Source organism: Myodes glareolus, chromosome X (assembly GCF_982192425.1).
Source record: "Myodes glareolus chromosome X, mMyoGla1.1, whole genome shotgun sequence".
NCBI classification, from domain to species: Eukaryota; Metazoa; Chordata; class Mammalia; order Rodentia; family Cricetidae; genus Myodes; species Myodes glareolus.
This window is the reverse complement of record NC_142053.1, coordinates 82656161-82675293: the sequence shown is the minus strand read 5'-3', so window position 1 is coordinate 82675293 and position 19133 is coordinate 82656161. Positions and strand designations below refer to the sequence as shown.

General features: G+C 40.7%; 1 protein-coding gene across 5 annotated transcripts in view; it reads left to right on the top strand.

Moving 5' to 3' along the window:
* The first annotated feature begins 1245 nt into the window (after nucleotides 1-1245).
* Taf1 (TATA-box binding protein associated factor 1) overlaps nucleotides 1246-19133 on the top strand; it is a 69393-nt gene continuing 51505 nt past the window's right edge. For 2 of the 5 annotated variants that reach the window (XM_085684723.2, XM_048417737.3), the window contains exons 1-9: nucleotides 1246-1483; nucleotides 2102-2216; nucleotides 2355-2471; nucleotides 9923-10045; nucleotides 11682-11923; nucleotides 13208-13426; nucleotides 14120-14338; nucleotides 15015-15222; nucleotides 18334-18510. In XM_085684723.2, coding sequence (XP_085540849.1) covers nucleotides 1304-1483; nucleotides 2102-2216; nucleotides 2355-2471; nucleotides 9923-10045; nucleotides 11682-11923; nucleotides 13208-13426; nucleotides 14120-14338; nucleotides 15015-15222; nucleotides 18334-18510 — 1600 coding nt within the window. In that variant the 5' untranslated portion in view covers nucleotides 1246-1303. The remainder of the gene's footprint in view (nucleotides 1484-2101; nucleotides 2217-2354; nucleotides 2472-9922; nucleotides 10046-11681; nucleotides 11924-13207; nucleotides 13427-14119; nucleotides 14339-15014; nucleotides 15223-18333; nucleotides 18511-19133) is intronic. The other 3 variants (XM_048417742.3, XM_048417738.3, XM_048417741.3) reach the window with 3 other exon arrangements.

Here is a 19133-nt window from a genome sequence, read left to right as displayed (position 1 = left end):
CAGTGCTCTTAACTGCTGAGCTCTCTCTCCAGCCCTCCCCATTTATTTTTCTTAGACAGGGACGACTGGTAGCCTGGAACTTATTATGTATACTAGGCTGGTTTTCACTTCAGAGACACACCTACTTGAGTATCCTATACCCTGAAAAACTGTTTGTTTTTTAAGTACTTGGAATTGAACCTAGGTCCTAGAACTCAGGACATGGGGCAAGTACTCGGCCTTAAGCTGTATCCCCAGTCCTGTATACTTACTTTCTCTTTCTTTCCATCTTTGCTTCTCTTCTCTCTCACGGCTTTTATCAAATACTTATTTTGATGCTGGATATTAAACCTAGGGTTTTGTCCAAAAGTGCTCTAAAAAATATAATGGGTTCAGCAGTTAAGAGCATTGACTGCTCTTCCAGAGGACCCAGGTTCAATTCCCAGCATCCACATGGCAGCTTACACCTGTCTGGAACTCCAGGATCCAACACTTTTATACAGACATATATGCAGGCAAAACACCAATGCACATAAAATAAGAATAATTTCTTTTTTTGAGACAGGGTTTCTCTGAAGCTTTGGAGCCTGTCCTAAACTAGCTCTTGTAGACCAGGATGGTCTAGAACTCACAGAGATCCACCAGCCTCTGCCCCCCTCCCACCCCCAGTGCTGGAATTAAAGGCGTGAGTCACCATCGCCCGGCAAGAATATTTTTTAAAAAACTATGAAAATGTTAACGATGTGAATCTCGAAGTTTCGGTTGCTTGTTTTACTAAGGTTCATTTTTTTGTTTTTCTTTTTCCTTTTTTTTAAATTTTTTTATTTTGCTGCGCTTCGTAGACCAAGCTGGCCTTGAAGTTCAGCCTCTGCCTCCCGAGCGCTGGGATTAATGGCGTGCGCCAACACCTTATTTTATTTTATTTTTCGGGACGGGATTTCTCCGTGTAACAACGTTCTTTTGGGGAAACGGCACAAACCTAAGGAAGCCCGTGACGCACAGTTCCGAGGCGGCATATGGCGGGCCGCCTCAGAACTTCTTTCTTATTGGAGGAAAATCTGCCTCTCTTACCCTAGAAACAAGAACGCGCGCTGACAATGGGCGGGACCTAACGTTCCCTTTGACCAATCGCTTTCCACTTTCCCAGTCTCTGTTCTTGGGTGGACCAATCAAAAACAGCTAGTGCAGTAGTCTTCCCGAACTTCTGTTCTCGTGCGACTGTCCCGCCCTTCCGGTTTTTTCTGCGCAACATCCGCTAGAATCTGGTAGGGTCAGAGTGCCGGCCTAGTCACTACCGTGCGACTGACGTACTTGTTTCCGGCCCATGGGGCCAGGCTGGGCTTCGCTGCTGCCCACAACCGGTGCCGGCCAGCCTGCTGCCGTCATGTCAGACACAGACAGCGATGAAGATTCCTCCGGAGGAGGCCCATTTTCTTTAACCGGGTTCCTCTTCGGCAACATCAATGGAGCCGGGCAGCTGGAGGGCGAAAGCGTCTTGGACGATGTGAGGCGGGGGCGTGAGGCGGAGGGGGGTGCGGCTGGGGAGAACCGGAGGCGTGGCGGGAGACTGTTTAGGAATCGGTGAGAGAGGATATTTTAGCCCGTTCTCGGGGCGCAGAGGATCCCCTTCTCTTGGGTTTGAGGAGTAGCGGAAAGAGAGGAGAGAGCGAAAGCGCTCCCGAGAGCGCGCGCTCAGCTCCGAGGAGAGAGGAGGAGAAGGGAGAAACGGCTAAGTGCCTGTCACGGAAGCAGAGGTGTTTGGTTTGAAGGTAGCGTTCTACTTGCCTGGTGAGGAAAATAATAGTTGAACCTAGTACAGTTATCCGAACCGTTCCTGTGTGAGATCTTGAAGAAGTCTTGGAACTCTGTTTTCCTGGCTTCCTCTGTTGATCTGGGGAGTGACTTCAGAGCCAAGGCTATGGATGGAACCTGTGGAGTTTGGATCGGATCTCCGTGCAGTTTAGGTTTCCTGGACAGTTCTTGCTTGTGATGTCCCTTTGAGCTCATTGTGAAGTCATGTTTCAGATGGATTTGTGACTCTGTCATGAGCAAGGCAAATTCACCTTTGTGCTGGATTTGAGGTTTAGTTGTGTCTTTCGACCTCATGCTCTCCCTTTTTCAGGAGTGTAAGAAGCACCTTGCGGGCCTGGGGGCTTTGGGTCTCGGCAGCCTCATCACTGAACTCACGGCAAATGAAGAACTGACTGCGGCTGAGGGTACCCTGGTAACCGATGAAGGTGAAGTGTGGGCCGTGGGGAGGGCCGTGGGGGGGCAGGGGAGGAGGCTAGCTTTTGTCCATGTACATCTATGTGGGAATTATCTACGGAAGTGAGAATTCCTTGCTTTTTCTTGAGCTGTCTCTTTTCTGTCCTTAGGCTGGATTCGGAGTCGAGAAGATGCTGTGGACTACTCGGACATCAATGAGGTGGCAGAAGATGAAAGCCGAAGATATCAGCAGACGATGGGGAGCTTGCAACCTCTTTGTCATTCGGGTGAGTCTCTTTGTGTGTGTGTGTGTGTCTGACAGGGTCTCTCTGCATAGCCCTGCCAGCTCTGGAACTCGCTAGGTATACCAGGATGGTCTAGAACTCATAGAGACCCACCTGCTTCTGCTTCTTTTCTGCTGGGATTAAAGGTATGCCCCACTATGCCCAGCATTCTTAAATGTTGTAGAATTGGTAGTGTAGTGCGTTTTCTTCCTGGATAAATCTGTTTGGGCCTCAGACGTCTGTGCTTGACCTTTTTCATTGTTCTTTTTTTTTAAAAAAAATTATTTATTATGTATACAATATTCTGTCTGTGTATATGCCCGCATGCCAGAAGAGGGCACCAGACCTCATTACAGATGGCTGTGAGCCACCATGTGGTTGCTGGGAATTGAACTCAGGACCTTTGGAAAAGCAGGCAATGCTCTTAACCTCTGAGCCATCTCTCCAGCCCATTTTTTAAAAATATTTATTTATTTATTATGTATACAATATGTCATTGTTCTTTACTGTCCATGCATTTGTTCTGTCTGCTATTCCCATTGTCAATTCAGTTCAAGTAGTAGGTATTCTCTTTCAGCAAACTCAGGCCTTTATTCTCATACTCTTCAGTCTCAAATTGTTGGCTGATGACAAGGGTGATATTTGATCTTTTTTGTTGCTGTTTTACTTTTTTTTGAGACAGGGTTTCTTAGCTGTGAAGCCAGTTCTGGAACTTGCTCTATAGACCAGGCTGGTCTCGAACTCAAAGAGATCTGCCTGCCTCTGCCTCCCAAGTGCTGGGATTAAAGGTGTGTGCCACCACTGCCCGGCATCATTTGATCTTTTTAAGTGCCTGTAGGTTTGAGATACTATTAGATGGTCTTCAAAGTTAGTGATCAAAACAAACCCGGTCTTTGCCCTTAAAGAGTTTACAGTCTCATGTCAATGAGCAACTCATTTCCCTAATATATTTCTTCTTTCTCATAATTTAAAGGTTTTCTCAGCTATATTTTTAGATTAAAATCCCAGAATTGGAATAGGTTTGTTTTGCCTCTGCCTTCAGAGTGCTAGAATTAGTCTTTTTTAAATACATTATTTATTTATTTATTTATGTATACAGTATTCTATCTGTGTGTATGCCTGCAGGCCAGAAGAGGGCACCAGACCTCATTACAGATGGTTGTGAGCCACCATGTGGTTGCTGGGAATTGAACTCAGGACCTTTGGAAGAGCAGACAATGCTCTTAACCGCTGAGCCATCTCTCCAGCCCCTTTAAATAAATTTTTTATTGATATTTATTGAACTCTACATTTTTCTCTGCTCCCCTCCCTGCCTCTCCCTTCCCCCTTCATTCCTCCCCCAAGGTCCCCATGTTCCCAATTTACTCAGGAGATCTTATCTTTTTCTACTTTCTACTTCCCATGTAGATTAGATCTATGTAAGTCTCTCTTAGTGTCCACAGTGTTGTCTAAGTTCTCTGGGATTGTGGTTTGTAGGCTGGTTTTCTTTGCTTTATGTTTAAAAACCACCTATGAGTGAGTACATGTGATAATTGTCTTTCAGGGTCTGGGTTACCTCACTCAAAATAATGTTTTCTAGCTCCATCCATTTTCCTGCAAAATTCAAGCTGCCGTTATGTTTTTCTGCTGTGTAGTACTCCATTGTGTAAATGTACCACATTTTCCTTATCCATTCTTCAGTTGAGGGGCATTTAGGTTATTTCCAGGTTCTGGCTATGACAAACAAAGCTGCTATGAACATAGGTGAGCACATGTCCTGTGGCATGATTGAGCATCCTTTGAATATATACCCAAAAGTGGTATTACTGGGTCTTGAGGAAGGTTGTTTCCTAATTTTCTGAGAAATCGCCACACTGACATCCAAAGGGGCTGTACCATCTTGCACTCCCACCAGCAATGCAGAAGTGTTCCCTTTATCCCACAACCTCTCCAGCATAAGTTGTCATCAGTGTTTTTGATCTTGGTCATTCTTACAGGTGTAATATGGAATCTCAGAGTTGTTTTGATTTGCATTTCTCTGATGACTAAGGAAATGTTGAACATTTCCTTAAGTGTCTTTCAGCCATTTTAGATTCCTCTGTTGAGAGTTCTCTGTTTAGGTCTGTACTCCATTTATTTTTATTGGATTATGTGATCGTTTGGTGTTCAATTTCTTGAGTTCTTTGTATAGAACTTTGTATAGAACCTCTGTCTGATGTGGGGTTAGTGAAGATCTTTTCCCATTCTGTAGGCTGTCGTTTTGTCTTGTTGACCGTGTCCTTTGCTTTACAGAAGCTTTTCAGTTTCAGGAGGTCCCATTTATTAATTGTTTCTCTCAGTGTCTGTGCTGCAGGGGTTGTATTTAGGAAGTGGTCTCCTGTGCCAATGCGTTCAAGTGTACTTCCCACTTTCTCTTCTATAAGGTTCAGTGTGGCTGGCTTTATGTTGAGGTCTTTGATTCGTTTGGACTTGAGTTTTGTGCATGGTGACAGATACGGGTCTATTTCCATTCTTCTACATGTTGATATCTAGTTATGCCTGCACCACTTGTTAAATATGCTTTCTTTTTTTCCATTTGATTTTTTTTGCTTCTTTATCAAAGATCAGGTGTTCAAATATGTGTGGATTGATATCCGGGTCTTCTATTTGTTTCCATTGGTCCTCCTGTCTGTTCTTATGCCAATACCAGGCTGTTTTCAGTACTGTAGCTCTGTAGTAGAGTTTGAAGTCAGGGATTGTGATGCCTCCAGAAGTTCTTTTATTGTACAGGATTGTTTTGTCTATCCTGGGTTTTTTGCTTTTCCATATGAAGTTGAGTGCCGTTCTTTCGAGGTCTTTGAAGAATTTTGCTGGGATTTTGGTGGGCATTGTGTTGAATCTGTTAGAATTAGTCTTGTACCATCATATTCTGCTTTTATTTTTTTATTTTTGGCCAGGGTCCCATGTAGGCCTCAAAATTAATAAGTAGCTGAGATTAGTTTTGAACTGCTGTTATTCCTGCATCTGTCTCCCAAGTTCTGGGATTATAGATAGGCATGTTTTATGTTGCTTGACTTGGAAGAGATTTTACTTATTTCTCCCTCTTTTGTATGTGGTTTTTTGAGACAGGGTTTCTATATGTAGCCTTGTCTGTCCTGGAACTAGCTCTGTAGAACATACTGTCCTCAAACTCAGAGATTCCACCTACCTCTCCCTCTCTGTTGTTGAGATTAAAGGTGTGTGTTATCATGCCCAGCAATGCTTTCTTTTATAGAAGTTGCTTTTGTCATGATATTTTCACAGCAATAGAACAGGGACTAAAATAGTCTCCATAATACAGTCCTGACTGGCCAGAGACTAACTACATAGATCAGGATGTCCTCGATCTCAAATAGCTATGCCTTTCTCTGCCTCCTGAGTGCTGGGATTAAATGTGTACGCTACTATGCCCAGTGTTTTGTTTCTTTTAAAAAATAGGATGTCATGTATCCTAGCCTGGTTAAATTCTAGATCCAAGGATGACCTTGAACTGATTGTCCTTCATCTACTGGAAAGGTGCTGGGATTAAGACAAGGTGGCACTGTGTAGCCCTGGCTGTCTTGGAACTCTCTGTAGACCAGGTTGGCCTCTAACTCATAGAGATCCACCTGCCTCTCCCTCCCAGAGTGCTAGGGTCAAAGACATGTGCCATGTGCCACTACACCCTGCTAGTTGAGTAAATTTTTGAAAGAAAGAACAGGTTTAGTGGAGATCTCACAGCAATGTTTTTAGTTTTGTTTTGACAATAAGGTCTCATGTAGTACAAGCTGGCTTCAAGCTTCCTTTATTGCTGTGGGTGACTTGTAAGTCCCAGGTCAGTTAGGACAATATTTGAGACTTAGTCACTGTTCTATTGCTGCGAAGAGACACCATGACCAAGGCAACTCTTATGATAGTTGACTACATAATAAAGTGTTGGTCTTGCTTTTGTATCCTTCGTGCTGGAATTAAAGGTATAGTGGCTCAAACAGTGGGTATAGTGGCATGACTTGTCTAGAGATTTGGGAAAATGAGAAATAAGAAAGTAATGGTGAAGCTAGTTGTAGTCACTCTGACCTGTACCCAAGAGGCAGAGGCAGGCGGATCTCTAAGTTCAACACCAGCCTGATCTACATAGTGAGTTCCAGGATAGTTAGAACTACATAGTGAAGCCTTATCTCAAAAAAAAAAAGAAAAAAGAAAAAAGAAAAAGAAAGTAAGAAAGGAATGGGGAAATTAATTAGCCAGTGGTATTTGTTGTTTTGAGACAGGATTTCACTGTGCTCACTGTGTAACTGTCTGACCTGCAACTCATAGAGATCTACTTGCCTCTGCCTTCCATGTGCTGGGATTGAAGGATTAAGGCCTCTACAGTTTTTTTAAGACATGGGAAACACACTGCTAAGTAGCAAAAACCAAGGATAAAACAAATTTTGTAGCTTTTTTATACATTGTTTGAGATTTGATGCCATAAAGAGTTGCTAGCCGCTGGGCGGTGGTGACGCACACCTTTAATCCCAGCACTTGGGAGGCAGAGACAGGTGGATCTCTGTGAGTTTGAGGTGAGCCTGGACTACAGAGCAAGTTCCAGGACAGGCACCAAATCTATATAGAGAAACCCTGTCTCAAAAAACCAAAAGAGAGAGTGTATGTGTGTGTTTCTAGCCACACGATTGTTAAATAGTGTGATAGAATGGAAAGAATAGATTTTCGGGTCAGAATATTAAAGGTTGAAATCCCAACTCCATATTCCATTTATTATCTGACACTTGAATTTGTCATTTTTAGTAATTCCCCAGTTTTCTTCTGTAGTCAATAAAATGGTTATTGCTTTTTGGGGATTTACATTTGTGTTCACATTATGGGAGATCATATACTAAACACACACAAAAAGAGTTGATAATTTGACTGGAAAGTTTCCTTTAGGCATCCAAGATGTGGTAGAATTGTAGAAATAAGGTAAATCAGGGCAAAAAATGTATATTTGGATTTAAATTAGTAGGGTGGGAGGCAGAGGAGGTAGGTGAATTTCTGAATTTGAGGCTAGCCTTGTCTACATAGGAAGTTTCAGCACAGCCAGAGATACATAGAGAGATCTGATCTCAAAAAGAATCTCACAAGAAGTAATAAGGGTGATTATTATTTTGCGTGTGCATCACAGCACATGTGTAGAGGTCAGAGAACAACTTTATGTAATTGGTTATTTTTCCTTCCATTTCTTTTTTTAAAATTATTTTCCTTTTATTTGCATTGGTGTTTTGTCTGCATGTATGTGTGAGGGTGTGAGATCTTGGAGTTATAGACAGTTGTTAGCTGCCATGTGGATGCTGGGAATTGAACCCTGGTCCTCTGGAAGAGCAGTCAGTGTTCTTAACCGCTGAGCCATCTCTCCAGCCCCCTTCCTTCCATTTCTACATGGGTCCTAGGAATTGAATTCACTCAGGTGGCCAAGCTTCTTTATCTAATGGGTTGTCTTGTTGACTAGGAGGCTTTTTGTTTAGATTTATTTAATTTTATGTATAGTAGTGTTTTGTCCGCATGTATGTCTATGCATTGTCCACAGATGCCAATTGGATGTGCTGAAACTGAAGTTACAGATGGTGTGAGCCTCCATGTTGGTGCTAGAAATCAAATTCAGGCTGTCTGTAAGATTAACCAGTGCTCTTAACCACTGAGTCATCTCTCCAATCCCCCCTGCTTTAAAAGAGTTCCCCCTTAAAAGAGTCATGTCTTTATTATATTTTTAAAGGTGTTTTTATTTTTGTGGGTGTGGGTGTTATACCTGCATGTGTATATGACACCACATGTGTGCCTTATTCCCTTGGAGGTCAGAACATGTCAGATCCCCTGGAACTAGAGTTATGGAAGATTGTGAGCTGCCTTGGTCTTCTGCAAGAACAGTAATTGCAGGGCCTGGAGAGATGGCTCAGAGGTTGAGAGCACAACTACCCTTTCAGAGGTTCTGAGTTCAATTCCGAGCAACCACATAGTGGCTCACAGCCATTCACAAGAAGTGAATCCCACTTCTGGCAGAACACTGTAGACATAATAAATAGATCTTTTTTAAAAAAAAAAGAACATTAATTCCTTTTTTTCTGTTGAGCCATTGTTCCAGCCTCTACTTTTTATTTTTAAACAATTTTATTTTTAAAATTACATTTATTTATTTTATGTGTGGAAGCATATGTCCCAATACACAGGTCGGAGGACAGCTTGAAGGAATCAATTCTCTCCTACCATGTGGGTTCTGGGGATCAAACTCAGGTTGTTAGGATATGTGGTAGGTGCCTTTACCCACTGAGATATCTTGCCAGCTCCCTTGGGTTTTTGTTGTTGTTGCTATTTTGAGGCAGAATGTCATGTAAGCTGTGAACACCTAATCATACAGCCTCTCATTCCCAAGTGTTGGCGTTAGAGTCATGTTCTCCCATACTGGCTAGTAAGGATGATTGTTGAAAAGGAAAATATGTAGAACCAAAGAATATTTGAGCCAGTAAGGTAGTATATGCCTATAATCCCAATACTTAGGTTGCATGAGACCTTGTATCAAAACATTGAAAGCAAAATATGGGGCTGGAGGTGACTCAGAGGTTAAGAGGACTAGTTCTTCCAGAGGTCTTGAGTTCAGTTCCCAGCAACCACATGGCAGTTTACAACCATCTATAATGGGATCCCATGCTTTCTTCTGGTGTGCAGATGTACATGCAGACAAATCACCCATATGCATAAAGTACGTAACAAATTTTTAGCCAGGTGTGGTGGCACACCTCTAATCCCAGCATTTGGGAAGCAGAGGCAGACAAATCTCTGAGGTCAAGGCTACCATCGTCTGTGGAATAAATTCCAGGACTACACAGAGAAACCCTGTCTGGAAAAAAACAAAACAAAGTATGTTCGGGACCAACTATTAAGTACTACCAATAGTTTACAAGCACTGAAAAGAATAATCTACTGCCTAAATATAGACAGGAAAAGTTTATCAGAGGCTTGGGAACTGTAAAGGAGACCCATTTTTTTGTTTTGTTTTTTAATTTTAGAAACTGGGAAAGAATATTCAATTAGGAGATTAAAGAAGGTGGAAATAAAACCCAGTATGATCAGGAAAAGGAGCAGTGGATCAAAAGGATTCATACAGTTCCTGGATGTGCTCATACTCCATTTGACTATACCATATCTTTTTGAAGGCAGAAAGCTACATATTCTGTGTATTATTTTTATATTTTGTTGACTTTTTGAGATAGAGTCTTACTATGTAGCCCTGACTGGCCTCAAACTCAGCTACATATTTCTGCCTTCCAAGTGCTGAGATGAAAGGGGTCTTACACACACACACACACACACACACACAACCCACAAGATTTTCTGTGTGTTCTTAAATGATGCATAGTATTTCTGTGGTGCTTTACATTTTTTGAGATTTGAAGGGTTCTCAAAGGTATTGTATAGAGCTTTTCATATTGAGATTACTTTTATTTCAGCAGATTATGATGAAGATGACTATGATGCTGATTGTGAAGATATTGATTGTAAGTTGATGCCTCCCCCACCTCCACCGCCAGGACCACTGAAGAAAGAGAAGGACCAAGATGGTATTACTGGTGGTAAGTAAAAGCTGTTTATTTTCTTTTTAGGACTGAGTTTCTATTCATCAAACCAGGCTTTTGACATACTTAGGGGTATTTTTAAAAAATATTTTAGAAAAGAAAAAAAAACAAAAAATTATTTTAGGAAAGGATGGCACTATTAGAAAAAAAAGTCATATAGTGTCAAATACTGATATTGAGTAGAAATTTTCCTTTTAAATGTTCAACAACACACAGTCAAGAAATAATAATTTAATGCAGTGCTTCTCAGATTAGGCTGCCCATCACATTTACCTACCTGATTATGCTGGAGTGTTTGATTCAGAAGATCTGGGATAGAGCCCAGGAATTTTTGTTAAGAGTTTCCGAAGAATTTTTTTTTTTTTTTTTAAACAGAGTCTTACTATAAAGACTCTCCCTGGAACTCTGTACAGGTCACCTTTGGACCTATAGCAATCCTTCTGTTTCTGCTTTCTTATTGCTGGGATGATATGTGTGAGCTATCACAGTTTTTGTCCCCCAAGACTTTTTTGTTTGTTTTGTTTTGTTTTTGTTTTTCAAAACAGAGTTTTCTATGTAACAGCCCTGGCTGTCCTGGAGTTCACTCTGTAGACCAGGTTGGCCTTGAACTCACAAAGATCTGCCTTCCTCTGCCACCTGAGTGCTGAGATTAAAGGCGTGTGCAACAACCTCCCAGCTTTCCACGACTTTCTGATGCAACTAATTTATATGCTTGTATTTGGAAATTATGTTTTTAAAAACTTTTAATCTGGGCGTGGTAGTGTACACCTATATTCCCAGTACTCTGAAGGGAGTTGGATGACTGCTAGTTTGAGGCTAGCTAGGGCAATATAACAGAACCCTATCTCAAACCACACAGCCTTCTGGATGTAGCATTACTTAGATTCCAAAGACTGATAAGTTCTTGAGTTGTCAGCTCACTATTCTTATCCCTTATAACAGTAATAATGATGTCTTAGGTCAGACAACAAGAGATAAACAGCACCTTGATTTTTGGAACAGGGACTTACTGTTTATCCCTGACTGGCCTGTAACTTCATGTAAACCAGGTCGGCCTTGAATTCACAGAGATTTGCTTGCCTCTGCTTCCTGAGTGCTGGGATCTAAGGTGTATGCCACCATGCCTGGCCTGAATCTTCTATATTTTGAGGCTATGTTAATATAAATTCCTCCAGTTGGTGCTCTGACAATTTCTTTTAGTTTGCAAGGTAAATGTTATCTAACTTTGTGTATCGAATTTATTTTTTGTTACTCTGTGAGCTTAACAATTCTCCATCTTATAGATCCCTGAAATAAACATAACAGGGCCTGATTCATGTGAAGTATTAATATAATTTTTCTACTTATCACAATATTGGGCACAATTTGGTCATGTATGGAAAGTAGTAAATGTAGTAATAGTGTTTGTTTTCTCTCATCACAACCCTAGGGTACCAGGTCCAAGGTGAGTTGGGGATGGTGGGAAATAATAAATTGGATGAGTTTTTTGGGGCTGCATACTAGTAATCTGGGTGCTTGGGACTATATCCCCTGCCACAGAGCCATGCATATTAGCTTAGAAGGGGTTGTTGGCTGAATTTGAGGAAATGTGTTCACAGTTACATGCCAAAGGGGTCTCTCTTCCTTGTTGCAGTGTCTGAAGATGGAGAAGGCATCATCTTGCCCTCCATCATTGCCCCTTCCTCTTTGGCCTCAGAGAAAGTGGACTTCAGTAGTTCCTCTGACTCAGAATCTGAGATGGGACCTCAGGAAGCCGCACAGGCAGAATCTAAGGATGGAAACCTGACACTACCATTGGCTGGGATTATGCAGCATGATGCCACCAAGCTGTTGCCAAGTGTCACAGAACTTTTTCCAGAATTTAGGCCTGGAAAGGTACTTTGTATGGAGACTATCCATTATGAAAACTGACTTCTTCCATATTCCAAGTTCTTTTGTTATATTACTGAATTTATAGTGCATGAGATTTAATGACATACTTATTCAATGATAGATAATTATTTGTATAGGAACTTTTTATACTGTATTAAAGCATAGTTTGAAATTGTATGTATTCATAGGAAATGTGGCTTGGAATATCTCAAAAAACAGCAAATAATTCTATTAATGGCTAGTGAGGTAGCTCATTGGATAGAGGCTTTTGCATGCATGTCTGGGGATCTGAGTTTACTCTCTGAATCCTATAAATTGACTGAAGAGAACCAACTCCTGAGACTTGTCCTTTTACCTGCACATGTACACATGCACATACATAAATACACTACTAAGCTGGGTGGTGGTGGCGCATGCCTTTAATCCCAGCACTTGGGAGTCAGAGGCAGGTGGATCTCTGTGAGTTTGAGGCCAGCCTGGTCCAGCCTTGTCTACAGAGCAAGTTCCAGGACAGCCAAGGCTACACTGAGAAACCCTGTCTCAAAACAAAACAAAACAAAACAAAAAAAATACATGGCTAAATAAAAAACTTCCCATTAGAATAAAAAGTAAATCAAGTTCTTAGTTATTGTTCTATTGCTATGAAGAGACACCATGACCAATACAACAAAAGTTCAAGGCTTCCTGGGCTTCAGAGTGAGTTCAAGAGCAACCTGGGCATATTAGTGAGACTCTGTCTTAAAAGCTAAGGATTGACTGGGCAGTGGTTGCGTATGCCTTTAATCCCAGCACTGGGGCGGCAGAGGCGGAGGGGGGGGATCTCTGTGAGTTCAAGGCCAGTCTGGTCTACAAGAGCTAGCTCCAGGACAGGCTCCAAAGCTACAGAGAAACCCTGTCTCGGAAAAAAAAGAGCTAAAGATTAGCCAGACGTGGTGGTGCATGCCTTTAAGCCTAGACAGGGGCAAGTGGATTTCAAGTTTGAGGCCAGCCTGTTCTGCATAGAGAGTTCCAGGTCAAGGCTACATAGTGAGACTGTGTCTCAGAAAACAAAAATATAGCAAAGCTAAGAACTGGGAATGTAGCTCATTGATAAGAGTGCTAGTCCTTAGGCTCAAAGCCCAGTATTGCATGAAAAAGAAAAAGGGAAAAAAAGTAATTCTCTTACTGAGGGACAATACTTTTATGGTCTGAACTTAGGACTCCTCCTTTTCTCCCCTGCAGTTGAATAGATCACTTGAATTTTTCAGACACCAAATCTCTGACATAATAGTATATTTTGTGTTCTAGGTGTTACGCTTTTTACGTCTTTTTGGACCAGGGAAGAATGTCCCATCTGTTTGGAGAAGTGCTCGGAGAAAGAGGAAAAAGAAGCACCGTGAACTTATACAGGAAGAGCAGATCCAGGAGGAGGAGTGCTCAGTAGAACTAGAAGTCAACCAGAAATCTCTGTGGAGCTATGACTATGCTCCACCTCCACCTCCAGAGCAGTGTCTCTCTGATGATGAAGTAGGCAAAGTAGACATGGGGGCATACAGAAAGCTCTCTAGCTTGTGTCACAAGTTTGAACTAACACTTTAGCATTAATTGATGGATTGATTAAGCATTACTAGCAAAGCTTGGTGGCATATACCTTTTAATACCAGCACTTGAGAGGCAGAGGCAGGTGGATCTCTGAGTTCAGGGACAACCTGGTAAACAAAGCAAGTTTCAGGCCAGCCAGGAATACAAAGAGAAACCTTCTCTCGAAAAACCAAAAAGGAGTTCTTTGCTAATTATCAGTAATAATTATGAGTTGCACTTGGGAGGCAGAGGCAGGCGGATCTCTGAGTTTGAGGCCAACCTGGTCTACAGAGTAAGTTCCAGGAGAGCCAGGACTACACTGAGAAACCCTGTCTTGAAAAATAAAAAAAAATAATTATGAGTTAAATGTAGTGATCTCACCTTTTGTGTTGTAACAGAAAAATATTTGGTGGGGCAAGGCAGGGTAGATGATGATACTTTGCTAAATATAAAGTTATGACTCGTAGACAGAGCATGCCATGAAATACCTCTATTTTTTTATATTATTCCAGGTAAAAATTCCTATTCAGGAGTCATCCTTGTGGCTCCTCTAAGTCACTTTATGATTGTTAATTTTCTGTAGTCGTGGGTCATCTGGAATAGGAAAGCCCCACCTCTACATCTTTGACTGTGTTGCAGATCACAATGATGGCTCCTGTGGAATCCAAGTTTTCCCAGTCAGCTGGAGACACAGATAAAGTGATGGATACCAAACCAAGAGTAGCAGAATGGCGTTATGGACCTGCTCGGCTGTGGTACGATATGCTAGGTGTCTCTGAAGATGGCAGTGGGTTTGACTATGGCTTCAAAATGAGGAAGACTGAACATGAACCCACAGTAAAAGGCAAAATGATGACGGTAAGCAAGTCTGGTATATAAGAGAAGAATCGGTGTGCTTAGAGTTCTATAATTTTTTTTTCGAGACAAGGTTTTGCTGTAGTTATAGAGCCTGTCCTGGAACTAGCTCTTGTAGCCCAGTCTGGCCTCGAATTTACAGAGATCCGCTTGCCTCTGCCTCCCAAGTGCTGGGATTAAAGGCATGCGCCACCATCGCCCAGCGAGTTCTATAATTTTTATTAACTTCTCAACTTAGAAGTTCTTGGGTAAAATCTTTAGGTGATTTGCATAATAGGGTATATCATCATGTAAGTAAACTTTATTCTAAGGATTCTGTTTTGAAATGGATGCAGTTCCAAAGTAGAAGTTGGAGAAGAGGCAGATGGTTTTTTTTTCTTACCAGGTAATTTGCATAAGTAGAGCATCACTTTTTTTCTGTGCTAGTGATTGATCCCAGGGTCTTGCACATGCCACTGAGCTACATTCTCAACCCTTGGCTTTTTGAGACAGGGTCTCATTATGTATCCCAGACTGACCTCAAACTTTGAATTCTTCTTTCTGTCTCCCAAGTGCTAGGATTGCAGGTATTTGACACTAAGTCTGGCAAAGCACCTCTTGTGATATCTCATGACTCATTTAAGATTTGGATTGGGAACTTTGACCAGTGACTGATTTATTGTTTTTTCTACTTGTACAGAAATTAAGGAAACTTGAGGAAAGCAATAACATTGATCTTCTGGCAGATGAAAACTTTCTAATGGTGACACAACTGCATTGGGAAGATGATATCATCTGGGATGGTGAAGATGTCAAACACAAAGGAACAAAACCTCAGCGTGCAAGTTTGGCAGGCTGGCTTCCTTCCAGTATGACTAGAAATGCCATGGCCTACAATGTTCAGCAAGGTGCGCTTCTATGCCAGCAGTGTCTAGCACACAGTTCTTCATCTCAGTCGTTTTAACTAATCCTAGTCATGATCTTATAGGCTGTTGAGGGATAGTGAAATGCTTTAAATCTAATCCTTGATTGTTTTTTTTCTCATTTTTGTTTATAAAGGCACTTTATCATTTTATAATTTTTCTCAACCATGAAAACTATCAAAAAGAAATTCTGATATTATAGAGATTATCATTATTAACTTCTTGATGTGTTTTCTTTTGTTTGCTGCATGTATCTGGTTGAGTTTAATTAGTTAATGTTGAGACAAGGTCTTGCTCTGTACCAGAGGTTAATCTGGAACTCACTATTATAGTCCAGGCTGTCCTTAAACTCACTATCTTCCTAATTGAAGCTTCCTAAGTAGTACTCTTATAGGTGCTTGATGCCATGCCTGATTTGAGTTCAATGTCATACATACTGTTTTTGTTGCTATTTTTGGTTTTGCTTTGTTTTTCGAGACAGGGTTTTTCTGTAGCTTTGGAGCCTGTCCTGGAACTCGCTCTGTAGATCAGGCTGGCCTCAAACTCAAAGAGATCTGCTGCACTCTTGTCTTCTAAGTACTATGGTGGTAGTGTTCTTGTTGGAGAATATCTTATATTTCAGGCTGGCCTCAGGGTTTTTTTTTGTGTTTTTGTTTTTGGGTTTTTTAATTATTTATTTATTTATTTGTTTGTTTGTTTATTTGTTTATTGTTTTGAGACAGGGTTTCTCTGTAGCTATGGAGCCTATCCTGGAACTAGCTCTTGTAGACGAGGCTGGCCTCAAACTCACAGAGGTCCGCCTGCCTCTGCCTCCCGAGTGCTGGAATTATAGGTGTGCACCACAACCATCTGGCAGTCTCACAAGTGCTGGGATTACATGTGTAAATCACTAACTACACCCATGCTATTCTGTGGTTTTTCTCTTGCTTTTTTGTTTATTGAGACAGGTTCTCACTGTGTAGTCCTGGTTGGCCTGGAACTTTTTATGTGTAGAACAGACCGGCCTACATTTATAGAGATATACCTGCCATTGCCTCCCAAGTGTTGGGATTAAAGGTGTGTGCCACCATGCCTTGTTGATTTCGTAGCATAATTTTATGTGTAAGTTTTCAAAGTTGTTCATATAAATGTTTAAACTCACAGAAACTATTCATTATTTATTGAATCTTTAAGTGAAAAATGGTTTTAAACATTTCCATCTTATCTATTTATGTCAGAGCCATCAATTAGACTTCAAAGAACCTTTAAAAAAGTTCTTGGCGATTTCAAAAATTGTTCTTGGTGATCTTGATAACCCTTTAACCAACATTGAGGATGGGGACATATTAAAAATTCGCCTTGATTAGTTGACTCTTTGAGGCAGGGTTTCATTTCATTTATTTATTTATTTATTCATTCATTCATTCGTTTATTTATTTATTGGTTTTTCGAGACAGGGTTTCCCTGCATAACAGTCCTGGCTGTCCTGGAACTAGCTCTTGTAGACCAGGCTGGCCTCGAACTGAGAGATCCGCATGCCCCTGCCTCCCAAGTGCTGGGATTAAAAACGTGTCATTGCCCGACAAGGCATGAAATTCTGCCTTGAACTTGAATTAATCCTTTTGCCTTAGCACCTTGAGTACTGTGTTTAGAAGTAAATGCCAGGAAGCATTTAAAATGGAAAGAAAAAAAGATACGAAACAGCATATTTGGTATTCCATTTGTAAATATAAAAAACTGTATAAACAAAAATCTGACTAAAAAATATACTAAAGATTTTGCAGTGGTTATTTCTAGTTTTTTATTTCTCTTTAAACCATTCTGTATTGTCCACATTTTCTTAGTTATCTTGGATTCATTTCACAATTCAGGCCATATCACCATAGATTTTTTTTAAAGTCTTACAATATATAGCTCATGCTGTCCTAGAACTCAGTATTCTCAGACCCTACCTCTTGAGTGCTAGATTATACATATGTACCACCACATCCAACTCAAAAATGTCTTTTTTTTTTGGCCTTCTAAAGACAGGGTTTCTCTGTGTAGCATTTGCTATCTTGGAACTGGCAACTAGCTCTGTAGACCAGGCTGGACTTGAACTTAGAGATCCATCTGCCTCTGCCCCATAAATTCTGGGATTAAAGGCATGATCCACCACCACATGGATAAAAATGCCTTAATTTTTAAAATCTTATGAAAAGATTTTTCTCTTCAATTCTAGGTAAATATGTTATTAGTTGCATAGTTTTTCTTTTGAAGTTTTTTCTTGGGGGGACAGAGTCTTACTATGTAGACTTGGCTAGCCTCCACTTATCCCTGCCTCCCAAGTGCTGAGATTAAAGGAGAGTACCACCGTACCCAACTCAGTTACATAGTATTTTTGATGCAAGATCTTGATGTGTAGCCAATCAGGCCTCAAGCTCATGATCTTTCTCTCATCTTCCCAAGCTTATAATATTCTCATTTTATACATAATATTCTTAGAAGTCCATTTTTCTTACTTACCAATAATTGCTTTGTTAACATAGTTAAATACCAATATGTATATATACCTATATGCCAATGTGTATATATAGTTTATTGAGATGGGGTTTCACTATGTAGCTGTGGCTTTCCTGGAATTCACTCTGTAGACCAGACTGACCCAGAACTCACAGAAATCTGCCTACCTCTGCCTCTAGAGTGCTGGGATTAAAGATGTGTGCTGCCACCTCCAAGCTCACCTTAATTTTTTATTTAATTTGTTTATTTTTATTTTATGTGCATTTACTGTAGTTATGTCTGTGTGTGGGTATCAGATCTCCTGGAACTGGAGGTACAGTAGTAAACCACTGCTCTTGACTGCTGAGCCATCTCTAGCCCTTCACCATAATTATTTAGTTAGTCCCTTAGTAAGTAGGCTGTTTAAGTTTTAAGTATTATGAACAGTATTGCAGTGAACATTTTGTCAGCAGTAGTTTCTGTCAAAGTGAGATGTACATGAAATCAAGTAGCTTCCTTTTGAATAGCTGTGTGAGTATCTACACTACACTTGTTCCTTTTCTGTTTGCTAGAATTGTGACTGAAAGAAGTATTAATGTTTTGTTTGTTACTGTTTTCTCCTCTTGTTTTGGCCAGGTTTTACAGCCACACTAGATGATGATAAACCTTGGTATTCCATTTTCCCCATTGATAATGAAGATCTGGTATATGGACGTTGGGAGGACAATATCATTTGGGATGCCCAAGCCATGCCCCGGATTTTGGAACCTCCTGTTTTGACACTTGATCCCAATGATGAGAACTTGATTTTGGGTATGTTGATGACAGAAGCCAATGTTGTTTATCTTTGACATCTTGTTGTTAATGTCAAAGGGCAAAAGGAGACCAAAAAGGTTAGAGAGGCCAAAAACTAGAAACTTTTTTATTAATTAAATGTATTCATAAATTCATATATTTTTATCATGACTGCAGTTTCTCCTCCTTCTTTTCCTCTCTTTCTCTCCCCCCAAAACTAAAACCTTTTAGGTAATGATTTTTTTAAAAAAGTTATAGTGGTCTGGAGATAGCTCAGAAGTTAAGAGTATTGACTGCTCTTCCAGAGGTCCTGAGTTCATTTCCCAGAAACCACATGTTGGCTCACAACCATCTATAATGATATCTGATGCCCTCTTTTGGTATGCAGGCAAGCGTGCAGACAGAACACTGGATACATAAATAATAAATAAATCTTTTTTAAATAAAAAAGTTGTAGCTGCCAGTTTCTAGTATTTGAGTATTTAGAAAACACTCACAGGAATGTTGAAAATTTTATCTTTAAGATCAGATATGTAAACTGGGCTTGGTGGTACATGCTGTTAATCCCAGCATGGGAGGCAGGCAGATCTATGAGTTTGAGGCCAGCCTGGTATACAAAGCGAGTTCCAAAAGAGCTAGGG